An 18,674-nucleotide genomic window follows, 5' to 3' on the forward strand; every position below is an offset into this window, starting at 1 on the left:
GTCCTAGCTTGACTCAACTTGGTTATTATCGAGCTCGAGTCGAGCTGAAGTAGCTCGGATAATTTTTCGAATTGAAATCGAGCAGTAAAATACTCGGCTTGAAGGCCTATAAGCATAGCGGAGTATACATATTTTTAGTAATATTATTTTTATTGATACTATATATATTATAAATTATTTTAAAATATAATATAATATATTATTTTATTTTTACTATTTTTTAATTATGACTAAGGCTAGAATTTGAGCTCTAATATGGCTCGGTTGAAATTCAAGTCAAGTTAAGCCGATTTCGAGTATTGTTTCTTTTTTATCGAGTTTGAGTCCAAGTTTGAATATTAAGGCTCGATCGATCTCGACGTTGAGTTTCGAGCCTGAATACCTTGAATCGAATTAAACTTAAGCCTCTAGCTACTCTACTTGGCTCGTTTTGGTTTGATTGCACCCCTCTCCCGTTCTCCTCCTTCTTAGTTTTTTTTTTTTTAACAATTACATTTATTCTCCTGCTAAAATCCTTGTCGCATGTATCGAGAATCCATTTTCCCTTTATTTCCTACCATCCAAAAATCCAGTTAACTGTCAAAGAAAACATTCTCATCATCAGAAAAAAAATGTATGAGATGAGAAAAATCCGGAACAATATCTCAGGTGCCGCAAGAAATACGGCATATTTTTTCGCATCAACGAAATCCGATTCCCCTCGCGATTCCCCCTGCGTTAAATTAACATAGTTTACCGCTCGTAACTTACCACGCCAGTCTAATCCAAAAAAGCCGTCCTTTGTTTGGCTTCCAAATGTTCACATTTTTTAAGATAAGTACACTTAAATAAAAAAAAAACAATTTTTAAGATAAGAAGCGGTGTGATATTCGTACTCCTCTATTTAAAAGTGTACAGCTCGCTGAAGAAATAGTGTACGTATTTTACCAAAAATGGAGAGTCCATTTATATACAGAGTTTGTGCGAAGAAGGTTCGCATTTTTTTTCGTTTATTTTAATTATTCGCTTTCTCCATCGCGTGGGGTTTTTGTGGACTGGGAGGCGTCGGCCAAGCTCTGTGGTCTTCGTTCGCTCTCCTTTTCGCCCTCGATTCCTCTATATCTCTCCGTCTTAAAATCTTATAAAGAACGAGAGAGATCGAGAGAGAGAAAAAAGTGGGTTTTTCTCGAAGGTTTTTTTCACCTTTTTTAGAGCAGGAGAGGAGAGAAAGTTTTGATTGTTTTTGTTTTTTTGCTACTTTGATTCAATTCTTTAGCTCGTTTCCAAAAAAAAAAAAATCGTCTTTCTTTAGCAAGATTTGGGGCTGTTTGTACGCTTTTATTGGGGGAGAGGTGGTCTTGGTGCTCCAATTTGGGATCTCTTTCGTCTTGCGGACGGAAGAGGAGGAGTGGATACGGCGTGGAAGTTTTCAGGTGGAGAGAGGGAATTGATGTGAGATCGATGGGGTTCCCGAGCGGGAGGGATGATCGGGATCTGGATCGGGTGGTGGCGGACAGCGTGGTGGCGGGGGATTGGGCGGCGGCGGAGGCGCACGGAGGCGCCGGGAGAGGATACCTTCAGAAATTTAGGCTTTATGAGACTAGATCGGTAAGCGAATGGCGTTGGCTTAGAATTTATTTATTCTTCAAACTCTTATCTTGAATTTTTTTTGTCCTTTTATTTCTGTTTGGTATCAATTCTTGTTTGTCAGTGGATCTTTCTGGCACTTCAATCTTGTGAGGATGTGAAATTAAGTATCTTTGTTTGTTTCCCTAATAACCTTAGGGGAAAATTTTTCTGAGCTTGTTTCCAGTTTTATAATTTCGTCGGGTTTGATTTCTTAAATCTTTTGATCTCTACTTGGTATTTAAAGAAGGAGAGAAAATCCTGTTTTCCTCCAATGTAATTTTATAGCTGTAGCTTTTTTTCCCTGCTGGTTCGTTGATAATCTGGTGTATGGTCGCTTGTAAAGATTGCATCTTGATGCAATTCTTTTGATAAAATTTTTGCTTTGGGGCTCGTGATTTAGTGAGAATGGAAAAATTCTCGACCTTCTAAATTTTATTCTTATTATGAGCTTTGTAATTGGGCATAATAAAACAACCTAAGCAGTTGCGGTTTGTTTCGATTGATTGTAGTATTGAAAACTCCCCAATGTCTGACGAATCTCATCTTGGAGCACTGTGTTGGTTAGTTTCTAAGTTATTTTATGTTGTTTAGTGCATTCCATCTGAATGATGTGATGATAATTTTTTTTTCCAACAGTCTGTTCTTAGCTGCATGAACAAATCAAAGGTGTTATATGTCCACTATCTGTATCCATTCATTATGATAATGGCTTGCTCTTGCTGCATGATGCTGCAGAAATTTTATATGCTTGGAAGAGACAAGAGTAGAAGGCTGTGGAGAGTGCTAACAATTGATAGATTGGAGCCTTATGAGTTGAACATCCGTGAGGACCCCACCGTGTACTCAGAAATCGAATGCATTGACTTGTTGCAGCGAACACATGATGGGAACAGGTCGACTGGGGGATTAAAATTTGTCACAAAATGTTATGGAATTGTTGGTATGTATAGCCTTGTTTCTTTTTATATAATGCTTTGCAAAGATGCTGCATTACTAATAAGCTACCATTTTGGATGCTGATAATGAGATGGCGTTCATTTTTTTTTCTCAGGGTTTGTCAAGTTCCTAGGGCCTTACAACATGTTGCTCATTACAAGGAGGAGGAAAATTGGTACTATATGTGGCCATGCAGTGTATGCTGTCTCGAAGAGCAAGATGATTTCGTTTCCACATTCTGCCGTGCAGTCCAATATGGCTTATTCTAAGGATGAGAACAGGTCTTTTGTCTATTCTGAATGTGAAAAATATGTAATGTCTGTTGTACTTCTAATGACGACCGTAATCATTAGTGCTAAGACAGTGTGTCATACTGTGCCCAGAAGTGTTATAATGTCAAACTTCTATTCTTGGTATTTAAGCATTTCATTTTTCAACAGATCATCTAAACTATCAAGGACTACCATTTCTGATTGACAATCCCAAGTCACTGCGGGGATTATATTTGTTGTAATGATGAAAATATTCCAAAATTTATTTTATTTTTGCTTTTGTGTAATCCATTCACTAGCTTATATTGTCCAATTCCTCCCACACTTGAATGATTCAATTGTCTAATTGTTTTTGTCAGCTCTAGATGTAAATTTTAATAAGAGTCAAGTATTGTCTTTGTAAGTATTCCACATTCCCTTGAGTTTGTTTCATTTATTGAGGACATATGTGTTAATTTCAAGTCATTACAGTTTCTTGGGGCCTATATGCCAGATCGGTTACTTCTTATGTACCGAGGCAACTTCCATGCAATTTTGAGGTTGTCATAAAATATTCATTTGATACGAGGTATCACTGACAAGTTCAGGTTTCTTATTGTTCTTACTGCAGGAAAACAGTTGGACCAATCACAAAATTGTTCTTTTCAATCTTTTCCTTGTTTTTACTGCACATTTACAAAGGCATTCACAATTTTGTTTCTTTCATTTATGTCACAGATACAAGAGGCTCCTATGCACAGTAGATCTCACAAAGGATTTCTTCTTCAGTTACTCATACAACATCATGCATAGTCTTCAAAAGAATGTATGCAACGGGGAGACAGGACACGTTATTTATGAATCAATGTTTGTCTGGAACGAGTTCTTGACACGTGGGATTCGGAATCATCTCAAAAACACTATATGGACAGTTGCATTGGTCTATGGATTTTTTAATCAGGTAAATTTTGAAAGACTAGTTTTAGGATATGTCCAGAAATAGTATACAGTGGGTCATTGCTTCTTCTTGTTGGCATGTTCTGTGAAAATGAGTATGGCTGTATCATATATGTATGAGAATCTACCATCCATTGTTCAAATGTCAAGTCTGGCATAAGCACAAGCTCATCTTGGAGCCTCCATTCTTGTTAAGTCATGTTGCCGACTCATGAAAAGACACCTAATTTTATGATCACTAATTAATACTGGTCCTGCTTGTATGGATAAATGGATCTTAAATTGTATAAGTTACCATTTTTACCCCTCCTATATACCACTTATTCAAATCATTGTTTGTGGAACTGTATTGGAATATGAGCAGTTTGCACAGTCGGAATTTGGGGGGAATGATTCAGGACATGGAAAATCATGGTGAATTTTCTTTGCAACTCTGAAGTCTTCACCCCTGCTCATAAATTGTTACTCTCACTCTGACTTTATTCCCTGATGAAGCACTTCTTTTGTCTACATTTGCTTTCTTCTGTTTTGCATATGTTTCCATGTATTTAGAGTGCTTGCCTTAAGCTAATAGGCTCTGTACTCAAGAGACTACCCAAACAAAAGGCTTGTTCGTACCGGTTTTTCTACATATATGACTTAGTTTTAGCAGTAAAATCCATAGTTTTATAATGACCTGTTGCAGAATTCAGATAACCTAATCACATTCCTACTGTTCTGGTAATGGCAGGAATAGTGCATTAACTTCTGCATGATCATTTAAATCTCCCTGTTCTTGTGTAAACGTAGGCCCAGTTTCTCTACGTTATGGAAGTTGATGATAGTGCTTGTTCGTGTTGCTCTTAGTTGTCTAGTTTACATTTTGTTATTCCGAATCCATAAATATATGATGGATTTACTTTTATCCATGCAGGCCAAACTCTCGATCTCTGGGAAGGATTTCAGATTAACACTCATTGCCAGGCGCTCACGCCATTTTGCAGGAACCAGGTTAATATGTTAGGTGTTTGGAAGTGAAGGCAAAGTTTTATTCCAATACTGTCATTGGAAATGTTATGACTAAATAAGTAGTTATAATCGAGATTCTAGTGTGTAATATCCATTTCTTTTTGCCAATCTTTGATATATATCTATTTCTTTTCTTCTCAGGTACCTGAAGCGTGGTGTTAATGAAAAGGGCAGAGTAGCCAATGATGTTGAGACAGAACAGATTGTGTTTGAAGATATGCCTGGAGAAGTTCCTACACAGATAACTTCTGTTGTACAAAACAGAGGTTCCATACCCCTGTTTTGGTCCCAAGAAACTTCACGACTGAATATCAGGCCTGATATCATCTGTAAGTTTTAAACATATTAAATTCTGTTTGCTATTACATTTGGGGATTTCTTTTCTTTTTTTTTCAATTCCTCTCAACCCCCACTCACTAACACATCAAAAATAAAATTCAGTGCATAAGAAGGACCAGAAGTATGATGCTACGAGGCTTCACTTTGACAATCTTGTAAGGAGATATGGGAATCCAATAATTATTTTGAACTTGATTAAGGTGGGTCTCAAAATTGACTTTGGTGCATTCTTATATAAAAGGTATTCAATTTTTATCCAACAAAAAAAGATTGCTAGTAACCTATAATCAATTCTTGATCATCTGCATACTGCTCTTTGTTTTCATAATATGATATAATCAGACACGTGAGAAGAAGCCTCGAGAATCTCTGCTCCGTGCAGAATTTGCACGTGCAATTGATTATATAAATAAAGATTTACCAGAGGAAAGTCGTTTGAGATTCTTACATTGGGATCTTCAAAAACACTCCCGAAGGTATCTGGTTTCTTCGTTTATTTATCTCTCTATTCTATGTTGTTCCTTTTTCCTTTCTTCTGGTAATGATTGGTTCTAACAATAAAAACTAAAATTTCTACAGAAAAGGTACAAATGTGCTGGCATTATTGGGCAAAGTGGCAGCATATGCATTGGATCTAACTGGTTTCTTTTATTGTCAAGTAACACCAGGTTTAACAGGTGCTCTAATGGGGCCAATCACTGTGTAAGTGGGTTATAGTGCAATATCTTTTGATTAGGCATTTATTCTTTCGAAACCTTTTCAATTGCCACTTATTGTTTACATGTTCGAAATATTTTTTTAGCAGTCCCTTCTCGGATCAACATTAAAGATTCATTTTTAGTTTGCATAGTCAACAATTCTGCCTTAGATACCTTATAAAAATACTATGTTGTAAAAGATATTTTATGGAAGATTCATTTAGTACCACTTTTATCTAGTGTCCTAGGGCTTTTTTTTTTAGGAATCTAGTTAAGTACTTTTAATTGTTTAGTGGTCTCATTGGAATCTTGTGAAGTGAATATCTCACCTTCAACTCCAAGCATCCATGTTTTATTCTTAAAGAGCTTTTAAACTTAACTCGATCATCCTCATAAGGGAGTCATGCCACGCAAGTTACCTTGCAAGGTCCGCTGTTGCAGGATGAAGAGAGAAGGTTCATTATCAAGTGGATTGTTGAGATGAATGATTTATTCTTTCTCCCAAAGTGGTTTTGAAGATTCAGGTGTTGGGGGATGGATTACTATGCGAAAGAAGTTAGCAATGTGCCATGATCACTGACGAATTAGATTTTGGAGAGATAGAGTGAGAGTAGTTATCAGTGAAAAGTTTTATACTATCGAGGCAAAGCATCCAGGCCATGGTTTACTTTGGTTGTTAATCGACAGTTTAAGGGCAGCGTTTCGGCAAAGCATGTCTACATATTGAATATGACCGAGACAAAGACCTAGCATTAAATGATATATGATTAGGTCCCCTGGTTAGCCCCTTGAGAGCCCTAGCAATAATTATTATCCTTCTGCCTTGTGTTTGTCGTGACTTAATTTTGATGTGATACTAAAGGAACTTTAGAAAGTGGAGAGGGATCTAGATTACAGAGGATCCTATAAGGGATGTAGGGAAGGAGAGAGCCACAGTGGTACAATGTGCAATGCTTGGTGGAGTAAAAGCCCATGGAATCATGTGAGAGTTTGCTTAATAGGAAGGAGAATCTCTGAAGTACACGTGACTTAATGAAGAAGTCACCGATCTGCTATGTAGAGGAGATGCATAATACTGAAAGCATCTAAGTAAGGTAGTGATGATAACTAAAGTGGTGGTTGATCTTAAAGTGTGTGGTACTGAAAACCGGATTGTGACCAATCTGAAGAGCACTTTGGTTGTCATGGTTTTGGGAGTAGCTATGTTGTGAGGATACTTGTGAACATGATCAAGCTTTGTAGCTAAACAAGCTCTGCTACAATTTTTTTAATTAATATGGCTCTCTGCCTTGACTAAGAGATGGTTTTTGCTTCCTAACTCTTCAAGAGTTGTGCTGTACCAAAAAAAAAATCAGGAGTTGTGAGAACCAACTTGGGATGTAGTGAAGGTTGATAAGCCACATGAACATCATAGGCAATTCATAATGAGAGAGAGCTAAATAGTTTCCAGAAAAGCTTCTAGTGTCACATAGGGCTAGTCAAGGGCTCACCATGTTCCTGGAGAAACTCTAGATGAAGCTCAAAAGGTGTATGAGTCTAGAGGTAAAAAACTCAGCATATTCTTTTTGTTGGCAAAGCAGAACCCTATGAAGATTGTATGCATCCTCAAGCTTGAATATTTGTAAGCTATTTATTGTTAAGTTCTTTCACTACTAAAGATGACTTCTAGTATTCTTCTGTTATTCATTTCCATGTTAAGAACATTAGTTTTGCTCATAATTTCTAATGGACTTAATAGTTTGATGGACCTGTCTGTCTTTAATATTGTTCTTGGACCTTCAGACTTATAATTTGTGTTGTTGCTGCAAAATTTATATCCAACTCTCTTACCTTTTTTATTGTCAGCTGCTTGTGCTTAAATTCTAAATATGATCTATATGTGATTGTTACAGGAAAGATAATGCTGGTGACAGGCCATGCAGTATTTATGACAGCAGAGCAGAAGACGTTAATTCTGAAAATGGATCCACAGAAGATAAAACAGAGAATTCTGATATCTCTGGAAGGGAATGTCCTGCAGATAAGTCTGAAGGGGATGGAAGCTGTTTGGTCAAACTACCCATGTTTCAAAAAGGTGTCCTCAGGACAAATTGTATAGACTGCTTGGATCGCACAAATGTTGCCCAATATGCCTATGGTTTAGCCGCTCTTGGGCACCAGCTTCATGCCCTGGGCTTTATAGATGTCCCTAGAGTTGATCTAGATGCCCCTTTGGCTGCTGATCTGATGGTCTTCTATGAGAGGATGGGTGATACCCTTGCTCTACAATATGGTGGATCTGCTGCCCACAACAAGGTACTTTCTGGAATGGAGAGACTAAGATGATCGTGCTCTTGAGAGTACCATTTATGTTTCCTTCAATATCATAATTAGTTTATATATATATATGCTTTTTATTAACTTTGCAGGGGTTTAGATGGAATTGATTGTTTATAATTGTAGTCTTATTTTTTGTTCTGGAGGTTTTATTTTAGTTTGTACGGTTTGCATCCAAACTCAAATGTTTGTCATCTGCACTTTTGACCTTTTTTTGGTTGATGCTAGTACTATATGCTATAAGAAGTGTTTCACCTTCTGGCTAAACAATGATTTATTCCTGCAGACTCTTGCAACGATCTAATATCAATGACATTATCGCAAGCTATCAGACATACTGTAAATAGGATCATTAGGTTCTAGAAGTGAAACATATGTCATGTGTCAAAAAGATGGATTAAACAATTATGTTGTTGTCGTCTATTCCCATCAAGTCCTATCTAGTAGCTATATGAATCTGATAATATTGAACATATGATGTTAATTTGCCTTTGGTGCTTAGGTAAGTTTATGCATAGGAATGGTTATTTTGATGGATAATTTACTTGGTGGAAATCATATAGCGGAGCAGAATAATTATGGCATGGCAGTCTTGGGAGATGTTGCATCATGGTCATCATGGTAGTAATTATCTGCTTTGTGGCAGTCAGTGAGAAACTTAAATAATTTCTGCTTTTGTCATCTAAGACTGTGGACAAGTACTACGAATTGATATAAGGTTGTTTTTGCTTCTTTTGGAGTACTATTACTCTGCACAGAACTTCGCATCATGCTTTTGGTTGCCTTTTGGCAAGTGTGAGAAGGATAAGGAGATAGAATAAAATCATATTCACATATATCGAGCCAATCAAGATGCGGTGGTCATATATCGATGATTAGACATGCTGATATAGCAAATTATCCATCGCGATTCCCAAAACAGGGATGCGGAAAAGCTGATTTGGTCGAAGAGGGAGCCATAGGGTGCTGAATTCAGAATTTAGCAGTCTAGGCCTACATGCCAAGTATGAATTTGGTAGCCATGGCTGAAGGGTTGCTTCTGGATTCCAACATCAGCTTCCCTCAGGGTATTAACCTCATTCCAGATTTCTTCTTAAATTGGTTATTTGTACATCATTGCTTTTAAGAAATTCATATAGCGGGGAAGTGGAGAACTATGGAAATGACGAGTCTTGAGTGGCTTGGCATTTAGAGTAATGTGATGATGGATGTCTTTGCTGTGGCTTGGCATTTAGAGTAATGTGATGATGGATGTCTTTGCCGTTTCTTGATGAAAATGTTCAATATTCTAATTTGAAGCCATATCATGGTTGCTAGCATGCCTAAGCAATCCAGGTTCAGCCTTTGTAGTCGGATTTGATTGCTACAAGGTTACTGTAGTTTTTATTGCTATTATTTTTAAATTATTTATTTGGGGAGTATATCCAAAAATAGTGGCTGGGTGAATTTTTGTTTTTTCCTCTGCTGCTTCTGCTTGTGTGCCCTTTGCTTCATCATTTACTTATTTGGCCATACAAAGAGGCTGAAATATGTCGATGAATGTATAGTCGTATCGTAGCATGAGACCCTCTCGGAAGTAGTTGAAGATCTAAATAAAAAATCCCGGGCAAGCTACTGTTTTTTTTTGTCTTTAGTATGTCATATATACGAATATAGATTTTATGAGTTATAAATTAGCGTGATGTTACCATGAATGCAGTCTTCAATCTCTACCCCCCAAGAGAGGGAGGGGGGAGGAGAGAGAAAAGAGGGGCACTGTCACTTCAAAAAAAAATGTGAGACTATCAAGAGCTGCTTCAACTTCATGTAATAACCTAACGACTGCTATATTGCAATTTGTTAGAACATGTGTATATCTTTTTATTTCCATTTCATCATTTAACAGTGATGTGTTTATTAACATTTTACTATTTCTTTTTTGAATTAGGTTACTAGTGAAGTAGATTATTCTTTGGTTTATTTTTATATTTTCTTTTGAATAAATTCTTCAACTGCACTCAGTTGCTTCTTAATCATTCATTTGGTAATGATGCATAGATATTCTCTGAGAGAAGAGGTCAATGGAAAGCAGCAACCCAGTCTCAGGAGTTCCTCAGGACTCTTCAACGATACTATAACAACGCATACATGGATGCTGAAAAACAGGATGCTATAAACGTGTAAGTTTATAACAACTTTGTTCTGTGAACTAGCTATGACCTCATGCATGCTTACCACTAGTTAGAAATAATATGTAAATAAGATTCCATTGCTGTTACATCATAGACTGATTTTTGAGTGGATATGGCTTTCTGAAAATACAGGTTCCTGGGGCACTTCCAACCCCACCAAGGTAAACCAGCACTTTGGGAACTGGATTCAGATCAGCATTACAGTATTGGTAGGCATGGTCATGCCTTTGCTGATGAAAATGCGAGGTACTGAAATCTTAAGTCGTGACCATAATCATCTGCTTTTGCTCGTGGACATAATCTGTGATTTCTCTCTGTATTAAGATATAATTGTACTATGTAGAAGAAGTATGCTGCCGATACGTCACGCTCTTGTGACTCTGGAGATTTAATGTGATGTACCTCTGAAAATCAAAAGAACATTGCATGCAAAGGCATAGAATGAAAGTTGCATTGGATACTATGTGCCATGTCCATTGCATGCTTAAATGCATGACATACCCATGTAACGTTGATTTAGCATGATGATCTATATATTCCTTATATAGTCATGGCATAACTGATGTTGCAAACAACTACCCCCGTTAGATTTCCTGCACAATCACATATGTATAGTTTCAAATTTTGGCTTATTTTTTGACATATTCTGTATTTCGTGACCAAAAGACCTTAGTAACTGGCAAGAAAGAATACAACTCCATTTCTCAAAATATTTCTCTTACATATACACTTCAAAATAAAAATTAAATTTAAATTCCTTATCTTTATTTAACAATGTTTATCAGATTACAGACTTAAATTAGTTGGGGTCTTTCGAAAAGGAAAAAAACCACCCCCCCCTCCCCCCAAGCGCTGAATCCATGTTTGAAAAAACCACCCCCCTCTCCCATAACCCATCCTTTATTTCTCTCCTCTTCCAATGTACCCTCCTTCTCTCTCTCTCTAAAAATGGGCTTCCCAACCCCACCTCCCCTCTCTCTCCCTCCCACCCCTGACCTGCCCTCTCTCTCTCCCCCCCCACCCTCCCTCCCTGCCCTTCATTCCATAGAAACTAAAAATTATATATTTTCCTGATCTCCAACCTCAAGTGTTATCAGTTGCACTATGATGCTAAAATTCATAATAGGACACATTAATTGAAAATCCATTCCATTAATCATCATCTACACATATTAAAACATGGTTCAATCTGAATTTAATAGGTTTCAATAATTAGATCATAGCAAACCAGACTATCATGCTATTAAACCATCCTTTTTTGCTCCCACATGGTGGTTACGTTAAACACCACCAGAGCAGATATGGTTTTTGGTTTCATGCCTTTCTCATGACGTATCATGTTCAGTTATTTGGACCTTAAATTTGGATTGGTTCTTCATTGGTTTTGAATGTCTTATCAAATATTTGACATCTAGGTAATCTAGCTCATATAATAATACAATTTAAGAGCATAAAGAATTTTGGTTTACTTGCCATATTGACCCTTTGATTTAGTTAAGGTGATCTTTTATTGAAATCAAACCCTTCAAGCTAAAGCTGCTCATAACGCTAAATCCAAACTAAAGCACTATCACCATGGCTTTGAAATCATGTTTGAGATTTACACCCATCTCTAACTCTTTCCAATTTCTCCTAATTGACACAATCCTGTTGGGACTGTATCTAAACTTCCAGCCTTTCGATTAAACCTTTGGATTTGGCTAATTTCTTCTAAACATCCCAATCCAAATTCCATGCTATGAACCTAACCAAAGCTATGTAATTCCTATATTTTTCCTTTCTTATGGCCTTGCTACCAACATCTCTCTCCACCCCCCCACCCCCCCCCCCACACCCCCCCCCCCCCCCCGCGGGGGATGTCTCTAAAGAACAATCTTTAAAATTAAAAAACTGGTTGGATAGCAGAAAGGGCTACTTGCTTTTGTAAAACATTTCATAGCCCTGGCAAAAAAAATTCATGCTGGTATACCTCCCTTCTCCCTTTGTTCATTGTGGATTTTGACAACTGGTCTTATAATTTTGTATTAGTTCTTCTTGTTAAATATTAAACATGCTCCTTTTTCTGATTGACTCCCCCACCCTCCCGCCCTTAGCATAGATGCCGTGTAATAAGTGGGTCCTCTCATATAAATCTTTTAAACATCATAAGAATAAACATAATGATACAGGTGTTATTGCCATGGTAGTGTCTTGCATAAAGCTATTTTATAGAACACAATGACAATTAAGTATTTATTTATATTAATGCATCAACGATGGTGAATGAGATGGATAGCATGAATTAAGTTTATTAACAAAGGGTCTTTGTCAAAAAAAAGTTCGACATCATTGGGCTTGAAAGAATTACCCAGACCTTTTTCTTTCTTTCCTTTTTTTAAAAAAAATTGAGCCAGGTGGCTGGTGCAAGCATACACCAATTATATTACTCTTTCAAAAGACTAGAATGTCTCTCAGCAATTTGCGTCAATTCACTGAGAAGGTCCTATTCCAAAGGCATTATTTTCTTGATACTTACCAAATTGTCTAGCTAGTCTGCAGCACCATTTGTCTCTCTCTGTATATGTGTGGTCGACAAACATTGCAGCAAGGTTGCAAATTGCCATCATCAATCTCAATATATAAAAACTTGGGAATGTGTGTCGGCTTCTTTGGAAACTTTTACACCCATCAATATACGTTTTTGATATAAACCATTCATGTCTAATCTACATTTCCCCAACACCAATCTCATACCACAGCCTATCCTCTAAAGAGTTGAAAATTTGAGCTTATTTCAGGTTTTATGTTATTCTAATTGAGAATCTCAATTGTATGGAAGATTAGGGCCGGTTAGGTTGCAATTTGGTCGAGTTTGTCTAACTTCAGAAAAAGAATTATTTAATTTAGCATATCTATATTTATGCAGGACTGCTTTTCTTCCATTTGTTTTTGTGTATGCGGTCATAGAGATAAAAAATTCCAGAAGCAGTTTCACCACCATGGAAGGCATTGCATGTTTACTCCTGTGATTTTAAGTGCTTATCAGCATAAAGTATGGCAAATCACCTGCACAATAGGCTTTCCACTTTTCCAGTTTCTGTGCAATGATGTGATACAGATAATGTTTGCTCTTACAACTCCAGATCTCATTTTGTCTTTGACTTCAAAGGAAACCACAAACTTTACTCTCTGAAGGATTAAACTTTCATCCTTAAGCACTTAAAGACTTCATACCTTGGACTTGGGTAAAAATATATCATGTCTAAGACTCATTTATATGATTGCCTTTGACATCATTCATTTCCTTCTTCATCCTCCCTCAGAATAGGAATTTTAGATTCTTGCTCCAGGAAGACTGACCAAGATCTTGTTGCTCTGCCTTAAAAATGTTATCATTGTCCATTTGATGAGATTCCTCATATAAGGGTATAAGTAGCAAGTTGACCTATAACCGAACATTCATTCTAAAGATGATTCAAGACATGAATTTTTTCAACAAGTTAGGTTTTACTTAAATGCCATATGTAGGTTCGGTACAGCAAAACAATTTTGTTAAGCAAAAGAAATAGGACTTTGACTGGATCTGATGCATGCATTCCCATGGGCTCCTAATAACTCTTATATTGTTTATTGGCTCCACAAGCATTTGCAGATGCACTCTTGCTACTACGTGTATGTATGTGCCTGACTGCACCATGCATGTTAGTGATACAATACGCCGTGGACTTTGGGTTGGCTTGATGCTTGGTCAAGGGGTCTCGGAAATATACTTTTTTTTACTAATAGAATTGTAAAGTCCTCACATTATGACCCAGCTTGTGTTATATATGCGTACATATATTTTCTAGGTATAAAAGGACACATTCTTGGTAAACATTCAAACATTTTGTTCGCAGGTCATTTATCAAAAGATCCCTATCAGATGGCAATATTCTATGTCAAAGTTGCGTGGCCGTATCTAGCTGCACTGTTGGACAACAAGAATTGCTGAACTCAGCATTGCCTCCACAAGTGCACCAACAGGAAGGTGCCAAAGGTCTTTGTGATTCCACGCCAGATATTTCAACTTGCGAAAGCGACGTGTCATATTCTAGGTTGGCTGCCTCATTGTTCATATTTGACACATTATTTAAACCTGCTTTTTAAATTCTTTCTTCATTCCCTAATCAAACAGGAGGGTTCCATGCTGGCGTCCTTTTACTTACTTTCATACTCCTACTTGAAATAGATTGCATAAAGTTTTTTCTTTTAATAATCATTCTTATATAACATCTAAAAGCATTGATTTTGTTAATTTGACTTCTATCTTCTTAGAAAAGAAGGCTGATGTTTCTTGTTTTAAAACATGTGGACACATTATCCTTCTTTACTCTTAAATGGGCAATAAATAGGAACAATTCATTTTAACCTTACAGTAGATAGCAGTGGTTATCATCACATTAGAAACATGTGATTGAATGTTGCTTTTGAATCTCCGGTGATGTTAATTGCCTTTTGTTCCTTCTTTATTATAGGTACATGCCGGTAATATCTCGCAGGCTTCTTTTTGCAGATAGCGAACATAGTTATTTTACTGAACATAGATTTGATGAATCAAACAGTTCAAATTTTCTGGACCTTGATTGGCTATCGTCATCTGGGAATTCATGCGAGGAGGAAAATTTTGAAAGGTGGTATTCCTTGATGCTGCTTTGCATGCTATTCATCACTGCTGCATTTTTTAGTTTTCTTCTTTTCGAGATTTCTATAATCCTACTTGTGCCTCCCCAAATTGTGATGTTTTTTCACATTATGTCTGAAACGTTCTGCTTTGTGTGTCTGTGTGGTATGTGCGTGTGTGCGCATGCTGTGAATTATTCTGTTTTCAAGCCAGACAGCCTATCTACGAAGTAGGCGTTGTTGGCCAAAAGAAAAGTTTCTGGTGCGAGACGAGTTTTTTGGTGTGCTTTACATGTCTCTATCATGCTTCTAGGGGGCACATAGAACTTTTATGTATGCTTCCTGGCGGAAAATAGAGCTTTGAGTGATAATTAAGATGTGCAGAGCTTTGCGGGCAAATTTTGTGGATCTGTCCTATTTTCTATGTCTCTTCTTTTATTCTTTAGAAAAATAAAGGTGACTAGCTGGATACAACATAGGCAACGAAGATTATATCTTCATGGAATAGTCAGTGTCCTTGGTACCTCACCATTTGAGACTAGGATGTGTGCAGGACACTGGTTCTCTCTTGAACTGGGACGTTCTGATTATCCGGTCCATCTCAACCATCCTATGTTTGTCCCGACAATTGGGGTGCACTGGGATTGACTGTAGAGTGCATTTTTTTAAAAAAAATTTCTTTTTATTTTTGTTGTTACTAAATGCTTTGGTCCATGCTGATATTACCATCCCGGAACCATACCATCCCAGTAGCAAATCAAGATGAGGCCCAATACCAAGACTTGAATGCTTAATGGGCACAACTCGCATATGTGCACATCCATGCACACATGGCATAGATGTCTACAATTACAATTGGTTTTTATTGCAATTGTCACATTGGTAGGAAGATTGTTATGCACCCATTTGTCTGATGATGAACTCCTGTACTTTTTGGGGTAGAAGGGTCCCACTATGGTACGAGTAAGCAGAAATCCTCTAGGTAGAGCATCATAACTCCATTTGTTTGTGTGCAAATGAACTTTTTTCTTGGACTTTCTGCAAAATACAAGATGCTCCTTATCAGAGAATTGGTGCAATTGATAATGTTCTTTCAATGCCTAGAATACTGTAAAGCATTAGATTTTTCTAATGTTTCTTGCCTTTATGTTGAGCGGTTACAAATTGATTATTTTGAAATGAGCTGATAATTGGTGTGAAAGCACATGAACCCATTGAATTGATAATCGGACATTTGAATGAATATGGAATTTGATATTCATGTATGTAATGTGGATGTTTTGATCATTCAAGACATTTGATTATTGGACGATGAGCTAACTTTTTGATTAAAACATCACATTGCCTAAATCAGCAAACAACCCATGTTTGAATTGTATTTTAAGACTAAATGAGTCTTTTTTCATGGGGTGTGAAACCTTGGATGTCTTATTTGCTTTTATTGATAGTAACTTTTCATGCAAACTTCAGGCAACAAGACTTATTATTGACTCTCATGGGTTTTTTCTTTCTTTTCCCCCCTGCAGGTCCTCGCTTATCAACTCACCTATTGAGAATCTTTCCACTGAAAATGTCTTGAATACTGTGAATGCTGAAACAAGAGAGGAAGGGTCTGGCAATATGGTCGGTAGTTCTTCTCCTACAAATGATTTATCTTGAACCTCTAACTTGAGGATGACTCATAAGCCAAAGTTCTTGTTTAGTTGAAATTGGTCTATTAATTAATGTAGTTTCAAAATATACAATCAACCATTGAACAATCACTGTTACCATGTCAGAAAATTGATAGACGACCATGTTAGGTGGAAAACATAACTTGCACATTCTTAAGCATCTTAACTGATTTAGCACCATTTTACTGCAAATAGGTTGTTAGCATGATGATGTTTTAAAGAAAAGATTTTAAGGTGCTCTCTGGATGTTTTTATTTGTTGTACAAAATGCAGCCGGCATAATAGACTAGTCACTTGAAACATGGTAGGAACGTGGATATTAGTAAGTTCACATTCTACAGTGTTCATTTTAGTGGTCTCAAAGTAAAGCTGGTTTGTCATACTTCTCTTTTTCCTTTTTTGAGTTGAAAATAAGTTGCTTGAACTGCTGTCATTTATTAGATATTGGAGTATCCAAACCTAGAACTTTAAGAACCGCTAAATTGATTCATTTTATCCCACATAAGTGTTAATTTTTCTTGTTGATTGGTTGGTCAAATGATCGCAGTAGAGGTACTATCTAATATTGAATGAAAGGGAATGATTCAGGGTGCCATTTTCGAATGTTTTAAAGTAGCTAGAGGCTCTTCTGAGTCATGATTTTAGTATAACTGGCTCACGGTTTCTTGAGAAATTATGAAGCAACTCTGGAGGTTTATGCCATTTTAGATTGTTTCGCCTTTAATTTATGCGTGGTTTTTTGTGTATGAAAGTTTTGGTGCTTGCATGACTGCGTTATGCATATGCATGTTATGCATGAATGTTATTGGTTTATGGCTGATGTATTGGAGTGTAACAAATAGATCATGCATTAATATTTTGGATGTAAGCATGGTATCCATTAAGTGTCTATATGTATGCTTTCATTTTTTTTGGATGCAATGAGTGTTGACATATGTATTTTCAAAATGTTGAAATCTTGAAACCGCACATTGACAAGCAGTAATTCTTAAATTTTGGTTAGCTGTTAATTTGAATTATTTTCTCGCATGAGTCAATAGTTGTGCTATTTTGAGCTTCGAACAAGGCAAAGGGGCAGCAATTCTGATTGAACATTGAATTGAATGTTTTTATTTTCTCATCACTTGATGAAGGACCTCAAGTACCTAAACTGGTAATTCTATTTAATCCTAGTGTACTTGATGCATGTACATGATACGAATCACAAATAGATGCTCACACAATTCTTCAGCTAGATTTAATTCTGACAGCAGTTGGATGAAACAGACGTGATTTTTCTGCACAACATTTTGTAGTTTCGGCTACCTTTTGTTCTTGTACAGTTTCTCAAAACACAGTTTATTTCTTCTTGGCAGCAGCAAAAAGAAGAAACCAATAGAGCACCGCCCTGTGATATGGCTGAAAGTTCCGCCATTCCTGATGAATTGTCTGAAAGATTTGCAGAATGGGTGGCCCATGGGGAAACTCTTTGTTATTGATGTGAAGACATCCACTCCTTGATCCATCCGATCTTCAGTTTCGAGGATGCTTCATCTCGCTGAGGATTGAACAATGGAGAGAGAGAGAGAGAGAGAGAGATCACCAAATGACCTTCAACTCTGAGAATCGTCCAGCCCTGGGATGGAGGGAGAAAGAGAACGGGGAGCAATGACAACAAGAGTTGCGGCATTCACTTGTATATTGATCTCATCCATCATAATCACATTATTCAGCAGCACCAACAACTGGATTGCTGGTCACAGCGGCATAAGTAGCGCTCATAGTCTGATAGTTCGTAGGCAAATAGCTAAAATTTTTTCAAGCCCATGCTCCATTCGGCAAAAGCTCTTGATGTTCTCTTGTAAATATAGTTGTACAAATATTTTTGTTTTTTGGCAGCAACTTTGTCCCTTTGGGTTTGCTTATCTGGCCAAGCTGTCCTCTGGCGGGCGCATCTTGTGCATCCATTGGTGCTGTCTTTGCAAACGAGTAACTGTTTATTTGTTAATTTTTTGCAGTAATCTTTTTAGCGCCCGCTTGGACTCAGTTGTAAGCATCATGTCCTTTGCTGAACTGTGTAAGTGCAGCAAAAACTATTTT

The 18,674-nt window shown here is 37.0% G+C and overlaps 1 protein-coding gene across 4 annotated transcripts; it reads left to right on the forward strand.

The window, feature by feature from the left end:
- Positions 1 to 1,027: 1,027 nt before the first annotated feature.
- On the forward strand, positions 1,028 to 18,672 carry LOC103702399 (phosphoinositide phosphatase SAC2). 4 transcript variants are annotated; one of them, XM_008784855.4, is made up of 16 exons: positions 1,028 to 1,587; positions 2,344 to 2,548; positions 2,660 to 2,825; positions 3,534 to 3,756; positions 4,666 to 4,742; positions 4,902 to 5,089; positions 5,202 to 5,299; positions 5,442 to 5,575; positions 5,679 to 5,801; positions 7,690 to 8,092; positions 10,151 to 10,272; positions 10,417 to 10,530; positions 14,160 to 14,357; positions 14,865 to 14,933; positions 16,449 to 16,545; positions 17,954 to 18,672. In XM_008784855.4, the coding sequence occupies exons 1-16, from the start codon at positions 1,441 to 1,443 to the stop codon at positions 18,071 to 18,073; spliced, it is 2,484 nt and encodes an 827-aa protein (XP_008783077.2). In that variant the 5' UTR covers positions 1,028 to 1,440; the 3' UTR covers positions 18,074 to 18,672. The 4 variants fall into 4 exon arrangements, with proteins under 4 accessions (XP_008783077.2, XP_008783069.2, XP_008783061.2 ...); XM_008784847.4 differs by having other exon boundaries at positions 17,951 to 18,670; XM_008784839.4 differs by having other exon boundaries at positions 1,029 to 1,587; positions 14,778 to 14,933; positions 17,954 to 18,620.
- The last annotated feature ends 2 nt before the right edge of the window (positions 18,673 to 18,674 follow it).

The sequence above is a fragment of the Phoenix dactylifera genome, chromosome 6 (genome assembly GCF_009389715.1).
Source record: "Phoenix dactylifera cultivar Barhee BC4 chromosome 6, palm_55x_up_171113_PBpolish2nd_filt_p, whole genome shotgun sequence".
NCBI lineage: Eukaryota > Viridiplantae > Streptophyta > Magnoliopsida > Arecales > Arecaceae > Phoenix > Phoenix dactylifera.